Here is a 19,429-nt window from a genome sequence, read left to right as displayed (position 1 = left end):
TTCCCTAAAATTGTGGCATTATCTTGATTTATTGTTACCATATTTAATGCTTCAGTTACAAACAACTTTTTAAAATAGAATTGTATAAATAATAAAAAAAAAATTTATATACAAAATTAAAGACACCTTTAATAACTTAACTATACTCATATTATGTAATTAGGTAAACTATACCCATATAATGTTATTTAATCTAATAAGTTTGCCATATATGAAATTTTCCCATTGAAAAACAATCAAGCCCATTTGGTACAAGAGTTACTAATTTGGAAAAACTACAATATTGATATACTTAAATATCATATATATTAATAATAATATTACGTATCTTATTATTAATTAAGTGTAATTTATCATATATTGAAAAAAATATGTTTAGATACATGTATTTTTACTATCAGATATATAAAATTAGAGACTAGCGAGATGTGTATGTATCTCAGATACATGCGAATAACACTAAATACATATATTTGTATGTATCTGGTGTGATTCGCATGTATTTGCGATATAGATACAATGGAGAGTGGCGAACAATATGAAAGAGAGACGAGTGAGATTTTGTTATGTAGCTTAGATAGATACATGTTATATTTAGAATGAATTACACATAATTTTGACCCATTTATTTCCACACATATGAATCTCATCGTATCTAGACAGCCAAAAATCTGACAAGTTATATAAAATTGCAAACGATAGTGTATCTAAATAATTAACTCTTAAACTAATGAAATTTATGTAAGTTTGCCTACTAATTTTGAATTAATTTTAAAATGTGTTAATTCCATATTCAATTGAGAAAATCATGAGGTAACTTATCTTTTAATTATCCCAAAATAATAATATTATTTCTATTTCATATTTAAAATATATAGAATTAACAATTTTGGAACAACTTGTCAGTTATCCCCCGACTAAATGATGGTAGATGCAATTTCAAAGGAGAGACAGACAAGTTAAAGGTCAAATACATAAACAAATTTCTAAACTTGTTGGGTTTTTTTCCTCAGATATCTCAACTACGTTATTTTTCAATTGAATTATTGAACCACCCATAATTTATTTCTTTAAAACACTGTTGGTTGATTTTGATCAGCTTTACTATTGTAAATGTCTTCAATTGTATTCGAATTGTAATAATTTTGACTGAAAGACTGAAGACAAACTGTGTTAGTCTCATTTGTTTTCTAATGTGTTCAAATGACTTAAGCAAAACACAATAATTCTGAACCATTTTCACTATCAATTGGACTAATGATTTGTAGAACAACATATGTATCATCTATCAATACCCTCACAAATCTGGTTCCACATCAGACAACAGTGTTTGTTTAAACGGAACAAATTATGGGGTTCAATGATTCAATAGAAAAATGACGTAGTTGAGGTACCTGAGGGAAAAAATCCAACAACTTTAGGGATCTGCTTATATATTTGGCCCAAGTTAAATTAAAGATAGAAGCAAATATTTTACTCTCTCTGTTCAATTATATATGTCATATTTTACTTTATATTTGCATTAAGATAATATAATTTTGCATTTCTGTTTTTATTTAATTTTTTTGAAGCTCAAATTTTCAATGAATGAATATGAATTAATTTATTTTGATTAACTAACTTAACTAATGAACATGAATCATTTACTTAGTTATTGTAAGTTGGTCAAATGTATACTTTTCAATGTAAAATAACTCACTGTTACGATCCAAAACCGGGCCGCGACTGGCACCACACTTACCCTCCAATGTGAGCGAACCAACCAATTTAAACCTTAACATTTCGATATAATATCAACAGAAAATAATGCGGAAGACTTAACTCATTAATAAAAACCAATTCAATAACTTCTAAAAACTCAACAACTATTATTATCCCCAAAATCTGGAAGTCATCACCACAAGAACATCTATGATCAAATTACTAAACTAAGAGTATTCTAAGAAGCTAAAACAAATAAAAACTAGTCCATGCCGGAACTTCAAGGTATCAAGACATGAGGAAGAAGATCTAGTCCAAGCTAGAAACATTAGCTCACCCTGAAGATCCGATGTGACGAAGACTGGCTAGAATTGCGGTTGAGTTGAAGACGACGGTACATTTGCTGCACTCCACAAATAACAAGAAGAAAACAATAAAAGTAGGGGTCAGTACAAAACACGGGTACTGAGTAGATATCATCGGCCAACTCAAAATAGAAAACAGTATATACCAAGTAATATCATAAAATCTACTATGATACTCAACATGTAGCAACAACAAGTACTATCTCATTAACAATTACCGTCGAGTTCACACATGAGGACTCAAGCCTCAATACCATACTCATTTGGGAATTAGATTCATTAGATTGAGTATATTAACATCTTTCAAGATTCATTATCTTTATTCTTCTTGTGTCGGTACGTGACACTCCGATCCCCTAATTCTACGTGTCGATTTGTGACACCCGATCCCCTAAATCTACGTGTCGATTCGTGACACCCGATCCCCTAATTCTACGTGTCGGTTCGTGACACCCGATCCCCTAAATCTACGTGTCGGTTCGTGACACCCGATCCACTAATTCTACGTGTCGGTTCGTGACACCCGATCCCCTAATCTCATTCTATCAATTCATCAAGCCTTCTCTTATACCAAGGCATCATCAATCTCATTACTTTAGTTCATCAAGCCTTCTTTTATACCAAGGCATCATCATTAACAAGAGATTAGGTTTTTTACCAAGATTTGGGATTCAATAGCTTCATCATGCTTATTTCATCACAATCATATAATCACATTCATGCAAGCATACAATTAGGCATATAGCAGGGTTTACAGCACTACCAATACATATCATTCGCTATTAAGAGTTTACTACGAATAGTATAAAAACCATAACCTACCTCCACCGAAGATTCGTGATCAAGCAAGCAATTTCCCAAGCTTTGTGTTTTTCCTCTCGTTCGATCCTCTCTCTATCGTTTCTCTTTCCTTCTCTTTGTTCTTTCTATTTTCTTTATTCAAACCCTCTTTCTTTTACCCTAATTAGTATATAATTAAGAATAAAAGATGGCAATAATAACCCACTAATTAACTTAAGGTTACCTCTTTTATCCCCCAAGTAATTGGACTTATTAACCTTACCCTCTAACTTTATAATTAAAGTAGGAATAGTCCAAAACGTCCCTTAAAATGTGTAATGAAATCCGACCCAGACTGGGATTACGCAACCTGTGACGGCCCGTCGTGCCTGCGACGGTCCGTCCTGCAGGTCGTCGCAAGGTTCAGAGACTGGATTTCCACTGAACACTCTATGACGGTCCGTCACGCCTATGACGGTCCGTCCTGCCATTCCGTCACGAAGTTCAGAGAGTCGACTTTCAGTACCCAATTTCAGATTTTCTAAGTGTTTTAAAACGAGACCCTGCGATGTTCCGTCGTGTCCATGACGGTACGTCGTGGGGTCCGTTGTCTCAGTCAGTTTTCCAGAAATAAAATCTGCTGCTCAAAACGACTAAAACAGGTCGTTACACTCACAAGGGTAAAAAGGAAAAAAATATGATATTTTATGCATTGATTTTATGAAATAACAAGTATTATAGATTAATTTTTTATAAAAATGGATGACATATAAATGAGACGAAGAGTATATATATATATATATATATATATATATTATTGTGGTAGAAAAGGCAAAAAAAAGAAGAAGTTATAATTCAAACTCAAAGTTATAAATGATGCTGGAAAAAAATGGTGACAATAATAATTGTGTTGCTATTATTGGAAAAGTAGTTACATTATATTTGTTTGTGATAAATATGTCAATAATAGGAGAAAATGACATAAAAAGTTTCTTAATTGTAGGAGTTGATCCAAAATGATTTCTTAACTATAAATATAAACTTAAGATATTTATATTAAAAAATAAACAAAAACCAAATATAATAAGTTTTTGAATATTTAAAAGATTAAAATTGGTAATTTTATAGTTAAGGGACTAAAATCGATAAGTTTATAGTTAAGGGATCAAAGCTGAAATTTTTTTAAATAGTGAAAGGAATATACCGTTAAATGTATAATTAAGGAACCATTTCAGACCTACTCTTATAGTTAAGAGACTATTTATGTCATTTTCTCTCATTAACTGTATGAGTTCACTTTAATTGTTTTGGGCTTACTGGTGATGAAATCAAGCAAACCCGTATTTTTGTCTTTTTGTTGTTTAATATTTCCTCTCTCCAATAATAGTTGTTTATTACTCTCTCTCCACCTTTCTATTTATAGTTGTCCCTAATTACTTGTTCATTTTGACAAACCAAGAAATGATAACTATGGGGTTGTTTGGTAGAGTATAAGAATAATGCAAAATAGGGTGCATTAGTAATGCTTGTATTAGTAGTGCTTCCATTAGTTATGGAAGCATTATTTCTTATACATTGTTTGGTTTGATGAAATAGAAATAACTAATCTTACATAATTTCTATTAAAAGTATATATATTTACAAATATACCCTTCACACTTTATTTATTTGTACACTTCCGTTGCAACAAAGTTCTTTGCTAAAACACCATTAATTTTTCTTCTTTTTTTTAAAAAAAATAATATTAAATAGTTGTACTATTGCGTCAAAATATTTTTGTAAAAAGTTGGCAAATAATTTCTTTTATCAAATTTATCGTCACAATAGTAAAAATTTTGGTTAAGTTATATTGAAATTAGATTCTTGTTTTTTTTTTTAAAAAAAAAAAGATACTTAAAGAGGTCATAATACCTATTAAGACACCAAAAAATTAAAAGACATCAAAAAATAAATTAAAATAAACTAAAAAGTTATGACAACAAAGAAAATGAAAAGGATTTAAGGATAGCTTTGTAATTATTTAATCTAATGCAAGTGTTAAGATGTTGTGTATTACTAATACCTAAAATTCATTGGTATTAGTAATACGTAACTTAATACACAATAGAGTGTATATACATGGCATGAACAAGTGTATCAAACAAGGTACTACTAATACATGCACACACCTACTACATGCATTATATTTTCTAATAACTCTACCAAATGACCCCTTAGAGTACATATTACACCCCCAATTAATTACTTTGAAAAAAGTAGAACTTTTTAAAAAGCTTAAATTTTTAATTCTTTTACTTCATAATTTGTAGGGGTAAAATAGTAATCTTACTATATTAATTGTTGTTCTTTAATAGGTGCGTCAATTCAAACGTATTGAGTAAATACATCTTTTAGAAAACAATAAATAATAGGAGCAATATTACTATTTTATCATTTAACTTTATTAAATTTAATGCTTTAAGAAACGTGTTAGATGATAATACTCTTCTAATCCTCTGTCTCTAATCACATGTGTACTTTTCATTTTATAGTTGTCCCTAATTACTTGTCTATTTTGACAAATGAAGAAAGAATTTTTTTTTACTTATTATATCCTCAATTAATTATTTTTAAAAAGGTAAAAAAAATTTAAAATCTTAAATTTTTAATTCATTTACTTCATAATTAATAGGGATAAAATGGTAAACTCACTATGTCAATAATTATTTTCTTAATATGTGTGTCAATACAAAAGTGAATAAGTATTAGGGACAGGATGAAAAATATTTAATAACAATGATAAAATAGATAGGAAAAATAAATTATCTCTTAATATTGTAAATTGAATAAGTATTGTTGAACAAATATTTTTTATGTAATAGACAACTATTATTAAGCAGAGAAAGAACATCAGATACAGACTATAGGAAACAACAAGTAGTTGGCTTTTCAAAAGCAAAATATTGGGCCCGTTTGGCCATAGATTTTCAAATAATATTGGGCGAGGGGGGGGGGGGATTGGCAAATAGTGTTTGTCCATATAATTTGTTTGACAAATATTTCTGGCAAATTTCCAAATACTAATTTTTTCTAGTATTTGGATCACATCTCATCATTTAGGATCTTTTGAAAATTAAATTTTACATCAAACTTTAATCTTTTACAAAAAAAACACCCTCTATAGTAGTGTTGCATTGTATTACATAATTTTTAACGTGAGCATCAAAATAGTGATGAAATATGAAAGTAAATATGAAAGTGATGATACCGTTGTGGATGAAAATGATGAATCATCGGCTTAGAGTAACAAAGTCATGTGCTTTGTCTACTTGAAGATGTATGGAATGATGTTTGTTGCACTCACTCCAAACTACCACATTACTCTAGTGTCATGGACATTACTTGTTATTTGTTGCAACGAAGATCCAATTGATTGTAATACAAACTTATGGTTAATTTTGATAGTTTTTAAAATGTATGGTTATAAATCATATTTTTCTAAAAAAAAAGTGATATTTTTTCAAATATTATGGTCAAACACATCGTGAAATTTCACCCAAATAATATTTGTCAAGAATATTTAAAAATCTATGATCGAACACTAGTATATATTAGAGGTTACTCCCACCATTCACCTTTTTATTTTTCTCCTATATCAAAAATAAATGTTTAGTTTGAAAAATCAGGTGAATGGTGAGGATATCTATCGGGAATAATACACCACATATTATTCATTAGGATTCTTAATTAAATTAATAAATGTATAGAGAAATATTATTATTCCCTTTATTTTAGTTTAATTTATTTACTTTTAATTTGGACATAAAATTTAAGAAAGTAAATAAATTTATTAATTTTTATCGTACCTCTTAAATTAAAGATATACAAAATATTATTTAATTTAACAATCTTAAACATATCATGTGAAAATTTAAAATTAAAAAAATTAACAAAATTCTTTTCTAAATAAACTTTCATTTCTAAAAAAAATAATAAATTGAAACACGAAGCTATAGCTAGGGAATAAATAAGGAGAACAACAACACGTTGGTTGGTTTATTTGTGTTGCTTATATTAAAATCTATGTCAAATTCTACTCTTGAAACACTAAGTAATTAATACTAATAATTGAGTCAATTTTTAGCCTTGGGTTTAAATGATTCATAATATATTATATATATGATGTAGGTTTCTTATCGAGAAGATTCATTGAACACCTTTGCTTTTTGCCTCCTCTAAGATCTCATGCTCTTTCTGAAATAGTTTTAAAACACTACAAAGTCTTTTGATATTTCTTAAATTTATGTCAAAATAAACTATTTAATAATTAAAATGCAATATATATATATATATATATATAGTATAAATAGATTCGGAGCTTAAAAGGTATAAGATATTAACAAAAAATTTAAAACGGTATATGAATTTTTATTTTAACTCAAACAACAAAATTACTCACGTAGTAGACTTGAAATTTCTTTTAATGACAGTAAATCCTGTCTACTTTAAAAAATTAAAAAAAATAAAATAAAAGACTTGTCACCTCCCTTCGCTTAATAAAAATTCATATATATTATTTTGAAATGCTTTTTAAATATTTTATACCTTTTAGATTCCGAATTTTAATATAAAACTAGTGGAAGAATCAATAGCACAAGGCCATGGATTTTGACTTGTAAACAAATCATAATTTCAATTACAACATCAGATCAGAAGACAGTTGAATATCCCACTTGTTGAGGGATAATAGTCTTATGGTTGAGAAAAGACTTGCCACCTCCCTTCACTTAATAATGAATATTATTGTTGCAACAGTTTTACCCAAAATAGAAAAATATCACACTCTAAATTAAGTAATACTTCTATCTTTATCTAGATATAAAATAAATAGTGTTTTACGTAATAAAAAAAAGTATTGATTACTACTATTTTTAAAATTATATTTTGTTTAAATGTGTTAGTTTTTATATAATCAACAAACTCTATCGAATAGTTATTATTTAATTAAAGAGTAAATTGTTTACCTCTTTCAAGGGTGTTTGAATTAATTTGTTTTAAGGAGTGTTTGACTATTAAGTTTTCTTGTTTTTCTAGAGACGTTTGGAAACATGAAAAGGGAAACTTTTCAGCTACGAGCATCTTTAACTTTATCCTCTATTTTACTCTTCCATTTCAGATAATCAACTCGAATTTAATTTTTTATTTTATTCTCTTAAATATTATATTATTATTTCTATTTTATTCTTATTTTCTTAAATCATAATATAAATTTTTTATTTTTTCAATAATTATTTTATATAATTTTTATGTGATAATTTTTTAAAATATTTTTATTTAATGTAAAATTATATTTTATTTAAAATATTAAATAACATAAATTTCAATAAAATATTATATAATCTACAAATTAATTGACAAATTCAAATAAAAATGCAATACGATTGCATAAACATTACATAAGCACTCAATTTTCAAAATTATTACGTTGTTTCAATAAATACTCCATTAATACATAACGGGATTCAAATTGAACATTTATATCATTAATTCTTTTGTCTAGCTAAAAGTTGTTCAAACCGGAGATTGCCGTCTACCAACATTTATGCCGTTAGAGTTGGAGCCTCTATGACATCTTAAATTGGTGCATTTCGTGTTCATCCTTAATTATCATGTTGTGCAGTATAATACACGTGGTCATGATATCATGTAGTACTTCTTTTCTCCAAAAACGGGACCGTCCTGCAAAAATTGCAAAACGTGATTGCAAAATTCAGAATGTACGTTCAACATCATTTTGCCATGATTCTTGTTTCAGCGTGATTTAATTATCATGCTATGTATTGTATTTTATTTTGTATTTAAATTATTATGTAATGTGCATTGTTATCTTGTATTTAAATTATCATATTATGTGTTGTACTTTTAAATTAAATCTTTGATCTTATCATTTTGATTGTGTATTATTTATAGTGAAAATTAATAATAAAATCAAATCATATTATTGATGAAAATTAAAAAAAAAATACTATTAATTCGGGATGAAAATAATATATATTAAATAATAAGATATTTTTTAAAATATTTTAAAATATTTTAAAAAAATATGAATATTAGATATTTAATTAATGACACTATAAAATAATATATTAATTAGAAAATAATAAAAATAATAATATAATAGTTTAAAATGTAAAATAAAGAGTGAATAGTAGTTTTTCAAATTTTGACAATAAAAAGTGATATAGAGATAGGTTGAAGCATCCATAGATGGTCTTAAAGAAACCCAAACAAAGAACCTACAAAAATTCACGTGAAGAAAAAGGGAAAATCAATAAAGGATAAGAAATTTATGAGGTTCGAAATCTATTATTTATACTTATTTAATAAAAACAAATCAACACTTAAACGAGTTTTGCACCAAAACTAATTGATAAGAAGTAATTGTTATACTAACTACTATTACATCATGCCAGAGAATACACATAACATCAGCAGTTACATTATCCAAGCTACAACACAGAATGGTATAACATGAAAAAACTAAGTTACAGAGTAGTAGCCAAATGCAACCTCAAATTACAAAACGAGGCAAGGGGCAATGAGTTATTGCTATTTGGTGTCGAATAGATCAGTCCAAGAGACGTGAGACCATAGCGCTGCTGGATTCAGGTCCACGATTATTTACACTAGGGATGATGTTAACAGGAGATACAAACTTAACAAACTCTTTAAGTTCTGTAAAGCTGCTGTGTTCGCTGTATGGTACTTCATACCTGAGACGAAAACAAATGATGTTTTCAACAAATCAGAAATGTGCCATCCATGATCTAGTACCTCGATTCAGTTATAGTTAATACACAAGTTAAATAGTAGTAGATAATGACCTGATTATAGTACCCTGTTGCCACCTGCTTCCTGTTGACTTCTTCTTTCCTTTACCAAATGACCAACCAGTTGGAGAGAAAGCAACTATAAGACTGTATCGACGCTGAAGTAGTAACAAACTGTTACATACCACTCAAAGTTGGATCAATAAACAAAAACTTGTGTATATGGTGGTGTGAAAACCTATTGGTTGGAATGTTCCAAGTAAAGATGTAATTGGATAAGGTACATTCTACCAAAAGGTAGTAGTCAATGACAAAGCTAGAGTATATGCAGCCAGGAAATTCAGTTACTGGTAGAAAAATGATGTTGGTACACAAATTTTCCCAAGAAATACTCCATCTTAATGTTGTGTGTTGCATTCTAAGAAAAAGAAAGTAAGGACCTCCAAGTGATACACTCAACCAATAACTTATACTCCTTTCTATTAAATAGTGGTTGAAAAGAAAGTAAACACCACATGAAAGTTAGAAAGTGTGTAGTTTAATAAATTTGAATACTTGAAAGTTGTATAAGTTGTGTAGAAATAGAATTTTTTGAAATGGAAAGAGTGTCATATAAATTAAACAAAGGGAGTAACCATAAAGGAAAAACATATATGTAAGTGTGCTATAAAGGAAAAACATATATGCAATATACTAAAGTGTGCTATAAAGGAAAAACATGTATGAACCAAACCAAGACACATAGAGGTGTGCCTACTAATGAATTTAGCTCTAGATTCTGTGCAAACTTTTGGCTAGACTCTGTTGGTTCTTGCTGAGAGAGCATCTAATTGATGTCAGCAAAACTGAAAATGTGTACTCTATTATAATGAGTATGTTGCAGTAAAGAGAACTTTTAGGCCCTCCAATCAGTATAAGAGGATGATATTCACTAGGTGGAGCTTTGTTATTTTCAATCAATATAATTACTGATTAACTATGGACCTCAATTCAACACCAACTTCTTTCCATCTACAAGATCTTTAAAACACCAGACTGAGGATGCATCAGAATTTAAATCATCACAAAGCACTTGGACATCAAAAAACTTACCGCATACTGATTAGCAACATACTTCAACCTTTTGAAGCTAGCCAGTGTCCACATAGGCACGACATGAATTTGACTTTCCTGCTCATTTAATGTGAAAAACTGCATTTCTTCTCGAGTAAAACCCAGACACTCCAAAATGCTCAACTTTGATGCAGTGACATAGACTTTCTTCTGCAAAGCACGAGCAACCTCAACAAACAACCTCTCTTTTCCTAAATCAGCAAGGACAGAAACCATGAGAAATTGACTTTTGATGAAAGCATTAAGCATAAGATACTAGGTAGCTTTGAGCTTTTGGCCACAATATTACCGATAAACTTAAAAGGCCAGAGATGAAGTTTACCTATAGTATAGCTACCAATGAGAAACAAGGTCTTTGAGTTGAAAGTTTCAGCTTGTATTGATTCAATAACAAATTGAATAACAGCCTCCTGTTTGGGAAAGTCATACTGCAAGGGAAGCAAACACTTGCAACATCTGAAGGATTAATGGAAACAACTGATGACATAGTGAAATGTATTCAACTGTATATACAAGACTTTTGCTATTTCATATGTTCCTGGCGTATGGATTGGTCCTGTATGTTTCCTGTCCTTTTTAATGTATTGGGTAAATAAATTGTATTTGCTACTTCTAATAATTGATGTATAACATACTCAATTATCGTTTCCTATCTATATTATTTCTTGTCATGTCAGATGTAAGGAGAAATCTCAATATTAGCTAACACATTATGTGACATGATCATACTAGAGCATTTCCTCAAAGTGTTTGCTTCTATGGCCAAGGTATGACACTCAAAATATATAACCATATATTGAGTTTACAACCTAAAATATACACCAAGCACATAATTTTTGGTAGGTTTCACAGCCAAGAATGAATTAACAATCTAAATACCTGAGGGTCACAGTATGTAGTATCTAGGATGAGACTGTGGATACAACAAGTCTGCAAGATTGCATTCCTTGTCATTTCTTCACAAAATCGGAAATCCCCTGTGTGCAGGACAGCCTATTGCATAACACAAACAAAGTATCCATCACAAGAGCAATCAAACTAGAATTCATAAAAGGCACAGGGCAAACCATTTGAATCACACCTTACCATTGGCTGGCTCAAAAAGGATTATTAGGGAACCCGGGCAATGATTTGCTTCAAAGCATGTGACATCAATCCCTGCTATGTTGATCTTCTGGTTGATGGGTAAAACTTGCATCATGTCCCATGGGATTCCGATCTTCAGATTAACAAGCTTTGCCGTAATTGAGGAACAATAGATCTTTCCATGACAGAAGGACTTAGTGAGGCCTTGATAATCTACAGAAAGATATGATAATAAAATTCAAAGCTTGACTGATAAGTAATATCTGATCACATAATCACCAAACTAGATTATCATATACACCTATAAGGATGTGTCTAAAAATTTTCCATGAACGTCATGCCATAAAGGCAGCAACCAATCAAGTAGGTCTCAAGGCTGGTTAATATGATATCCACATTGCAAATATGTAACATCCTTAAAACCCTCTTCTTACTAAAAGATACAAAAGTTATCAAGTGACTATCATGATAAATGAGGAAACTTAACACGATAGTTAAGATAAGAATAAAAAATGCTAATTATTTCGCATTTGTTACAGGAAGGAAAAGGACTTTGGGGCATTTGGGGTGCAGAGAAGTTTTATTATAAAGAAAAAAAGAAAGTTCCACAACTTTTTTGAACAAATTCAAAATATATTTATGCCTTCTTTTAAATTGAACACAACTTTGGAAATGCCCCTACAAGCAGAGTTAAAGGAGACTGCCTTACGAGCTGATGCTATTTTCTCTGTTTCTATTTGTGCTGATTTAGCTATAAACATTTGAAAATATGGTTGTCAGAAGAGGTCTTACGATCTAAATGGAAGTGGCTGAGGAACCAATGAGAACAATCTCTTCTCAAGTACTTGAAAGCATCCTGCAACGATGTAAACAAGATACTTTTAGCAATTTATAGCAAAAGAGAGGTATAAAGAATAACAACTTTATATCTTAGCAGTTGGGACAAAAGTCTGGTAATATTTTTTGTCAACATGTCCAGTGTAATCCCACAAGTGGGGTCATAGTGCAATAATGTTCATTATCAATAACCGAATGGCACAAGCATTAGACACAGAAATCATATAACTATTTAAACCACTAATACAGTATAAAATACACATTGGCATTGCTTTGAACCAGCACCTATAATCTCCATTGTGGTAAATCCAGAAAATGTGTATATATATGGAGAGCTACCAGTAATATATGTGCATTTCAAGCATCCTACTTAATTTTGGTAAAACAGATGATGTTGATTAGCATATTATGCACTTCTCCAAGAACTGAGATGATACAAAAGTCCATGTAAGTATGTTATGTGTTTAGGGTATTTACCACTCGGAATGGTGTTCCTGGTATAGAACACCACACGGGAATATCTTTAGATTTTGCACTTTTGGCAGGAGTTTTCTTCTGAATCCTCTTATGGGAAGCACTTGAACAAGTTCTTTGGACCTCCATTTGTGCCTTATCAGTAGCGCAAACTTTCTTTCTTTCCGAAACAGGACAAATGAAATAATCTGTTATCAACTTGCTTGGTCTAGTACCAGCATCAGCAGGTGTAATCTTTGTAACATCTTGTCGAGCTACTTTTTCCTCGGCAGTTTCCTTTCTTAGCTCCAAAATAGAGTTAACAATCTTTTTTCTAGGACCAAGAGCAGTGACACCAATGCTAAATAAATCCTGCAATGGAACTTAAAATAGTGGAATTAGTTTTGGCAAAGATATAACTAAAGCTTAGTGGTTTGAGCACCACGTGAAATAAACAGCTTTAATAGTTTGTCACCAAATCACATAAATAAGATAACAGTGGAAATAACAAATATAACTCGGCAAAGCCCCCTTCACAACTACAACTTGGAAAGGTTGAGCTTGAGGAAAGGTAAAATGGGCTAATTACTTCTGCAGAAAAATCACCATGAGAAGTAATTCAATGAATATATGGTAGAGAAACAAGTCTTGCTTTATAGGGTACGTGAATTTGCCAGGTTCATTTCCCTCTGGGGAAGAAAATTCAAGTCTAACTTTTTACCTTGATCTTCTTGACTTGAACCTAAAGTAAATTCTTTTGGGGGCAAGAATTTAAAGAGTAGCTCAAGTGGTACTCAAACAATAATTAATAACCAGAGAATTGTCACCATAGTTATTATTTAAATGATTCTTCAAGACTACTCTTGTTTCCAGTTCTCACTGTTGCAACCTTGTTTTGAACCCCCAACGGCCAACTCCAAATAAGAACATGATTCAAAACTTGTAATGGTAGGACAGGACATCCAACAAAATAAGTAATGAGAAGAAACGAAAAATGAGATTGATGGTTAGGTTATAGATTTTATGTCTTTGGGTGCACTCAACGGAGAGAACAACACACAATTTTCTAGAAGGGAAAATGTAAGAGGAGAATCCTTGAGGCCATGGCCTCACTCTGCCCCTGAACATCTCACCTTCGATGCCATATAGTCAATTAACGGAATAATGGCCCTTCACATATTACTAGGGAGATTGGTTCGAGGTTTATTATGCCCTGATGCATTTTAACCAGCCCAATTCTGAGTTTAAGGCTTTATGCTCACAACCTAATCTTTAAAAATAACCATGAATAGTAGCCAATTCTAAAAAAGCAAAACCCTTCATTATAGGTGCATCAAGTTGAACGTAATTCACTCTCACAGGAACAAGCGCACTTCCGGAAGAAAAGAATTCCACAAGTAACAGCCACAAAAAAATATAATCTTATACTTCGTTCTATGTTCCCTTTTATTATCAGAAATCTCCAAGGAGAATATCGACAAAACTGGTGTGACTAGAAATATCGTTAGTTTTCTGTGAACAAAGATATTAGCAATGAAGAACAATAAGCAAACCTCTTCTGTCAAGGATTTTAAAGTGTCCCAATCAATCTCCTCCCGAACAAAGATTTCTTCATATTTAGGTAGTCCAAGATTTCGTAACCACTCAACAACAGGTGACATGTGAACAACCTCTTTAGGACATGGGGAATCATTGAGCACTTGCCCAGGACACTGAATAGATACATCATTATTGGCAGTAACCACCTGCAAGATGATCAAATTTGTACTTGAGGTAACAACATTTAACTTCCCATATCTTCTTTAAAATCAGGAAACAAAAGGCAATTTCTCTGATGAACTATAACAGCAGCAGTTTCTCAAACACACATGAATTAGAAATATGATAAACGGAAATGTAACTGAAACCGTTAGATGGAAATAGATTATTTTTTAAGGAGTTGAACTAGACCGAATTCAGTAACAAAGACCATGCTATCTGTTTTCTTTCATATAAATGCTCTGGTGGTTATGTTTGTCTTGGAAACTCACGTGTATTACCTCTAGTCTTAAAAGTACGATCGAACAAAGTTTTGTCAATTTGGGAGCATACCCAGCTTGTGAAGGTTCAACCCAGAAAATATGAAGCTGGCCACTGAGGGTGACCGAACACAATTTCCAAACACAAGAATTTAGTACCATCATTTAGGGAAGAGCATTTTAAAGCGCATCTCAGAGGAAGGAGCAGTATAATACACATACAGACATGCGGAAAGGAACACCTGCAGACTTGGAACTGAATTCATGTGGCGTTAAAAATTACACATTTTCATTTTCCATACCATGATTATGAATATCCTTTTATGAAATAGCTATAAAATTTTTGCTCAAAGCAATTCAAAGAATTCTATGTTATTTCACTTTAAATCAACCAAAACAGCAAAAAGTAGAACAGATGTTCACCATTTTACTAGATATTTGTTAAATGGTATTACAGTACTTTAGTCATTGCAATTCCAGATGTATCAAAAAGGAACCATAGTATGAATTTGATTGTAATAAATGAATCTTAACAGAGACCATGTTGGCATTGCACAGCATAACCCTTTGCTTATATTAACTTCAATGCTTGTTTGACATCTTTCTTTCTTACTTTCGATATAAGCATTTGTTGATACGCAATAAAAGTCAGCAGCACGGTAAAACTGTCGAAGAAAAAACCAGGGGGACAAAAATTTTAATCAAAAGACTAGCTAGGGTTACTAAAAAAACAACAGAGTCAGCTCCCGGGGCTCTGGACTTTGGTATAGTGGTAGGAGCACAGCATGTGATATGTGGATAACGCGCTCATCACGAGTTCAGGACCTACTGCTGACAAAAGCCTAGTATCTAAGTCGAGAAAGGGAAGAGGGACAGCCCAATATCCACCGAGCTTCAAAAAGTGTGCAAATTGGCCCCGGGGATTTCTTAGTTATCACAAAATAAAAATAGAGTCAGTTCGTCAGATCCTTAGTTAGAGATCTTCCGAACTAAAAGATGTGTATTTGAAAGATGGGCAACTTATCCTGTACAGGGTGATGAACGAGTTCCCATGAAGTCTGATTTATCTATTCGTCCAAAGCTGTCAATTAGACAATGAGTTGCATTCCAGACTCTGTTCCAGCCACTCTTTAGGTTGAAAGATAGTGACTACATGTTGATAAACATTTCTCAAAGGAATGAGGCTTCTTAAACCCATATGTTATATATCTCTAGTTGATGGTGCATCCTTTTACTTGATTACTATGTTGATGAATTTCCGTAACTCTTGACAGCAATGAATCATGTTCACATCATTCAGAGAGGCACCCTAACTATACACCAGTTATACCTTTTTAAGATGCATCTCTAACCATACTTTTCTCCCATTAAGTCTTGGATCTATATCTAAATCTACATTTTCCTTATGCACCCATGGAATCACGTTGGTTTTAGAAGAGATACCCATCACAAAAGCATGCATTGTATTTCCTTCTAATCAAGGCATATCTAGCTAAAACTACTTAGACATTGGTGTTCCTTTCCACTGTGTAACAAAGATTTTTATTTTTTATATCTGTGGCACCTTTGCTCAAAACCTTAACTCTGACTAGTGCCACAATAGCACGTTGCTTAAGAAGCATTCACTACTCTTCAACCTCCATAATCTTCATTCTCCAAGGGACTTCTGGATTGAGATCAACTAAATATAAAAGTTAACATCTTACAACTTTAGTAGTAGTCGATTCTAAATTTTTAACTATGACCCAAAGAAACAAACTAAAAAATTTCAAGATATATATGTAGCCTAACCAGTATCATGTTCAAAAGTTTTGTCCAATTAATGCTTTTTAACCAATATCATAGATACACTAGTTGGCAAGAACTTTAGCTTACAAGAAGTATGTCATTTGCAATCCTTGACCCATATATATTATCTCTCACCCCTTCGTTGATGAATCTTTCACTTAATTCTTTTGTTACATTCAATGTGTGTTGAACTCTATTTACCTTGGTATGCCCCTTTATACTCTTAAGGATGGCTTGGTTCACATGTTAGTTATGCGGGAATTATAGTGCAAGGATTGTTTATGTTGTTGTTAATGGATTGTTATACAGTAATTAATAACAAAGAGAACTGTTATACATGAATAACTTACTCTAAAAGAAACTTTTGACTTTGCATAGTCTAATCCTTGCCTGCTAAATATATACTCTAATCCTTGTATGCTAATATACATATGCTTATTGCACATTTTATCTTGCATACAATAATTGTACTTAGATTATCGTATAACTCAATGATGGTATTATCTAATATCATCAACTAGACACTATATTAGCTATACGCCAGTTATTTTTTCTTATGCATTCAATACAGGATTTATGCTAGAATTACTTATTCCTAATCCATCAACAAAACGACCCTAATAGTAAGATTAGGTGTTTCACTATTAATCTCTTATCTATTTCGTGATAGTACTCCCATTTTCATCAATCAAAATTAGTGGACCAACTATTACAAGGTTTAAGATAGCATTCTGGTAGTTCAAACTATAGCAGTAGAGAGAAACCATATCACCATTTAACATGTGACTACTTCTTCGATCAACAAGTTGGACACAAACATTTTCCTTCATCATCACGTCAATAGGGGAGGTGCACTGGTCCTTAAAATCAGTTTATCATATAATAGTGGCAACATTATAGGGACTACAAAGTGCTCATGTCAAAAGAAAACATTAGGAAAAAGCTTCAAGCACTCTCCATAAACTGATGTGACATCTCAACCGTAAAAAGAAATCAATTTAACACTGCCATACACATGTTTCTTAATTATATGTTGCTACATTCCATACAATAAGAAACAAATATTAGGTAAGAGCATCTTACATCAGCTGGAGTCTCGTCTTTGTCAAGACACTCATTAGTGTGAACCAGTCGCATTTCACCACTCAAATCTGAAATATCTGCTCCACAAAGGGGACAACAAATGAGGCCATATTCTTCGTCTAATTCCAAGCACTCTTCTTGCCTATGCGGATCAGCTGTCAAAGCGTCACAGTATACTTCATCCTCCTCACCACATAACTTAAGCAGTAAATCAAGCTCAGAGCACTCCTCTGATTCCTCCTCCTTCCTCTCTTCCAACCCACCATTTGAATTGAGCAATCTTGCCTCTATCGACTTAAACAAGTAACCCCTCTTTAATTCTTCCTCATTAGTCGCTCTTTTGACCCCAGAACAACAATCTATAGTTGATTCTATGTTATCCAATCCATGACCCAAATCCAAATCCTCAAAATCTGACTCCGATTTATGATGAGCAGAATTAAGTCTCTTCCCATTTTCATCAGATTTTTCAAAAACAACAGGAGCAAGACTGTCCTTTTCTACACTTACTGGATGTTGTTTCGGCTTCTTGGTAGGACGAGAACTATCTAATCCATGGCCCAAATCAAAATCCACAGTACACTTTCCAACAACAGCAATGTTCTCCTTGCCAACATGTGATGAATACTGTTTTGGCTTCTTGGAAGTAGGAGGAGTGGCATTCTTATACGGTCTGAGAGGCTTACGGGATGCAATTTTTGAGGTGGGTTTTGGCAAATGGAGCTGAGAAGGAGATGGGTCTTGAAAATCATCGTCGTCAGTGAGAGCTGAGGAGATGCTTAGGGTTTTGGGGTTGGAAGGGCTGGCCATTGATGGCAGGAAGAGAGATTCAGGTGCATTCAAATTTGGAAGAAGAAGGGCAGACAACAAATGGAGGGAACAGCCAAAATTTAATTTATGTGGCCCTAATTTTAAAGTGAACTTAAATATGACTCCAATTAGGGAAAAGGGGCAAAAATGTGATAGAAATGAACATGAACAAAAACTCATCTGTTTAACTCGACCCACTAAATAATAATAAAGTGTATTTTTAAATTAAAAAATATTAATGGTAAAAATATTTTTAAATTAAATCATAAATATATGGTGTTTTTATTTCTTTCACATATTTAAATGATATCTTTTTATCGTTTTTCCCCCTAATTAATCACACACTTTTATGATGTTCATCACCTACATTGAAACTGATTATATCAATAGTTTTTTCATATCCACACTTACACATGAGACTTCTAATTACGAAAGGATCAATGTCATTCATTACAATTAACACCATATATCTTGGTGGTTAATGAGACTTTTTAAAATATACTTTATTTGTCTCATAGTACTTGTTTATTATTGATTTCACATATTTTTTAGAAACTTATAAATAGAAAGACAATTTTATTATATT

The 19,429-nt window shown here is 31.6% G+C and overlaps 1 protein-coding gene across 4 annotated transcripts; it reads right to left on the bottom strand.

The window, feature by feature from the left end:
* Positions 1-9,171: 9,171 nt before the first annotated feature.
* Positions 9,172-19,016, bottom strand: LOC101266356 (uncharacterized). 4 transcript variants are annotated; one of them, XR_011211206.1, is made up of 10 exons: positions 18,034-19,016; positions 14,698-14,889; positions 13,169-13,516; positions 12,647-12,710; positions 11,850-12,067; positions 11,648-11,761; positions 11,091-11,214; positions 10,748-10,918; positions 9,710-9,813; positions 9,172-9,598 (listed from the first exon to the last, which is right to left on the bottom strand). XR_011211206.1 is itself a non-coding variant. In XM_069288160.1 (10 exons), the coding sequence occupies exons 1-10, from the start codon at positions 18,841-18,843 to the stop codon at positions 9,454-9,456; spliced, it is 2,331 nt and encodes a 776-aa protein (XP_069144261.1). In that variant the 5' UTR covers positions 18,844-19,016; the 3' UTR covers positions 9,172-9,453. The 4 variants fall into 4 exon arrangements, 2 of the variants coding, with proteins under 2 accessions (XP_069144261.1, XP_004245204.1); XR_011211207.1 differs by having other exon boundaries at positions 11,091-11,196; XM_069288160.1 differs by having other exon boundaries at positions 10,748-10,959.
* Positions 19,017-19,429: the final 413 nt, after the last annotated feature.

Source organism: Solanum lycopersicum, chromosome 8 (genome assembly GCF_036512215.1).
Source record: "Solanum lycopersicum chromosome 8, SLM_r2.1".
In the NCBI taxonomy this organism is placed as follows: Eukaryota; Viridiplantae; Streptophyta; class Magnoliopsida; order Solanales; family Solanaceae; genus Solanum; species Solanum lycopersicum.
This window is presented reverse-complemented; position numbering and strand designations above follow the sequence as displayed.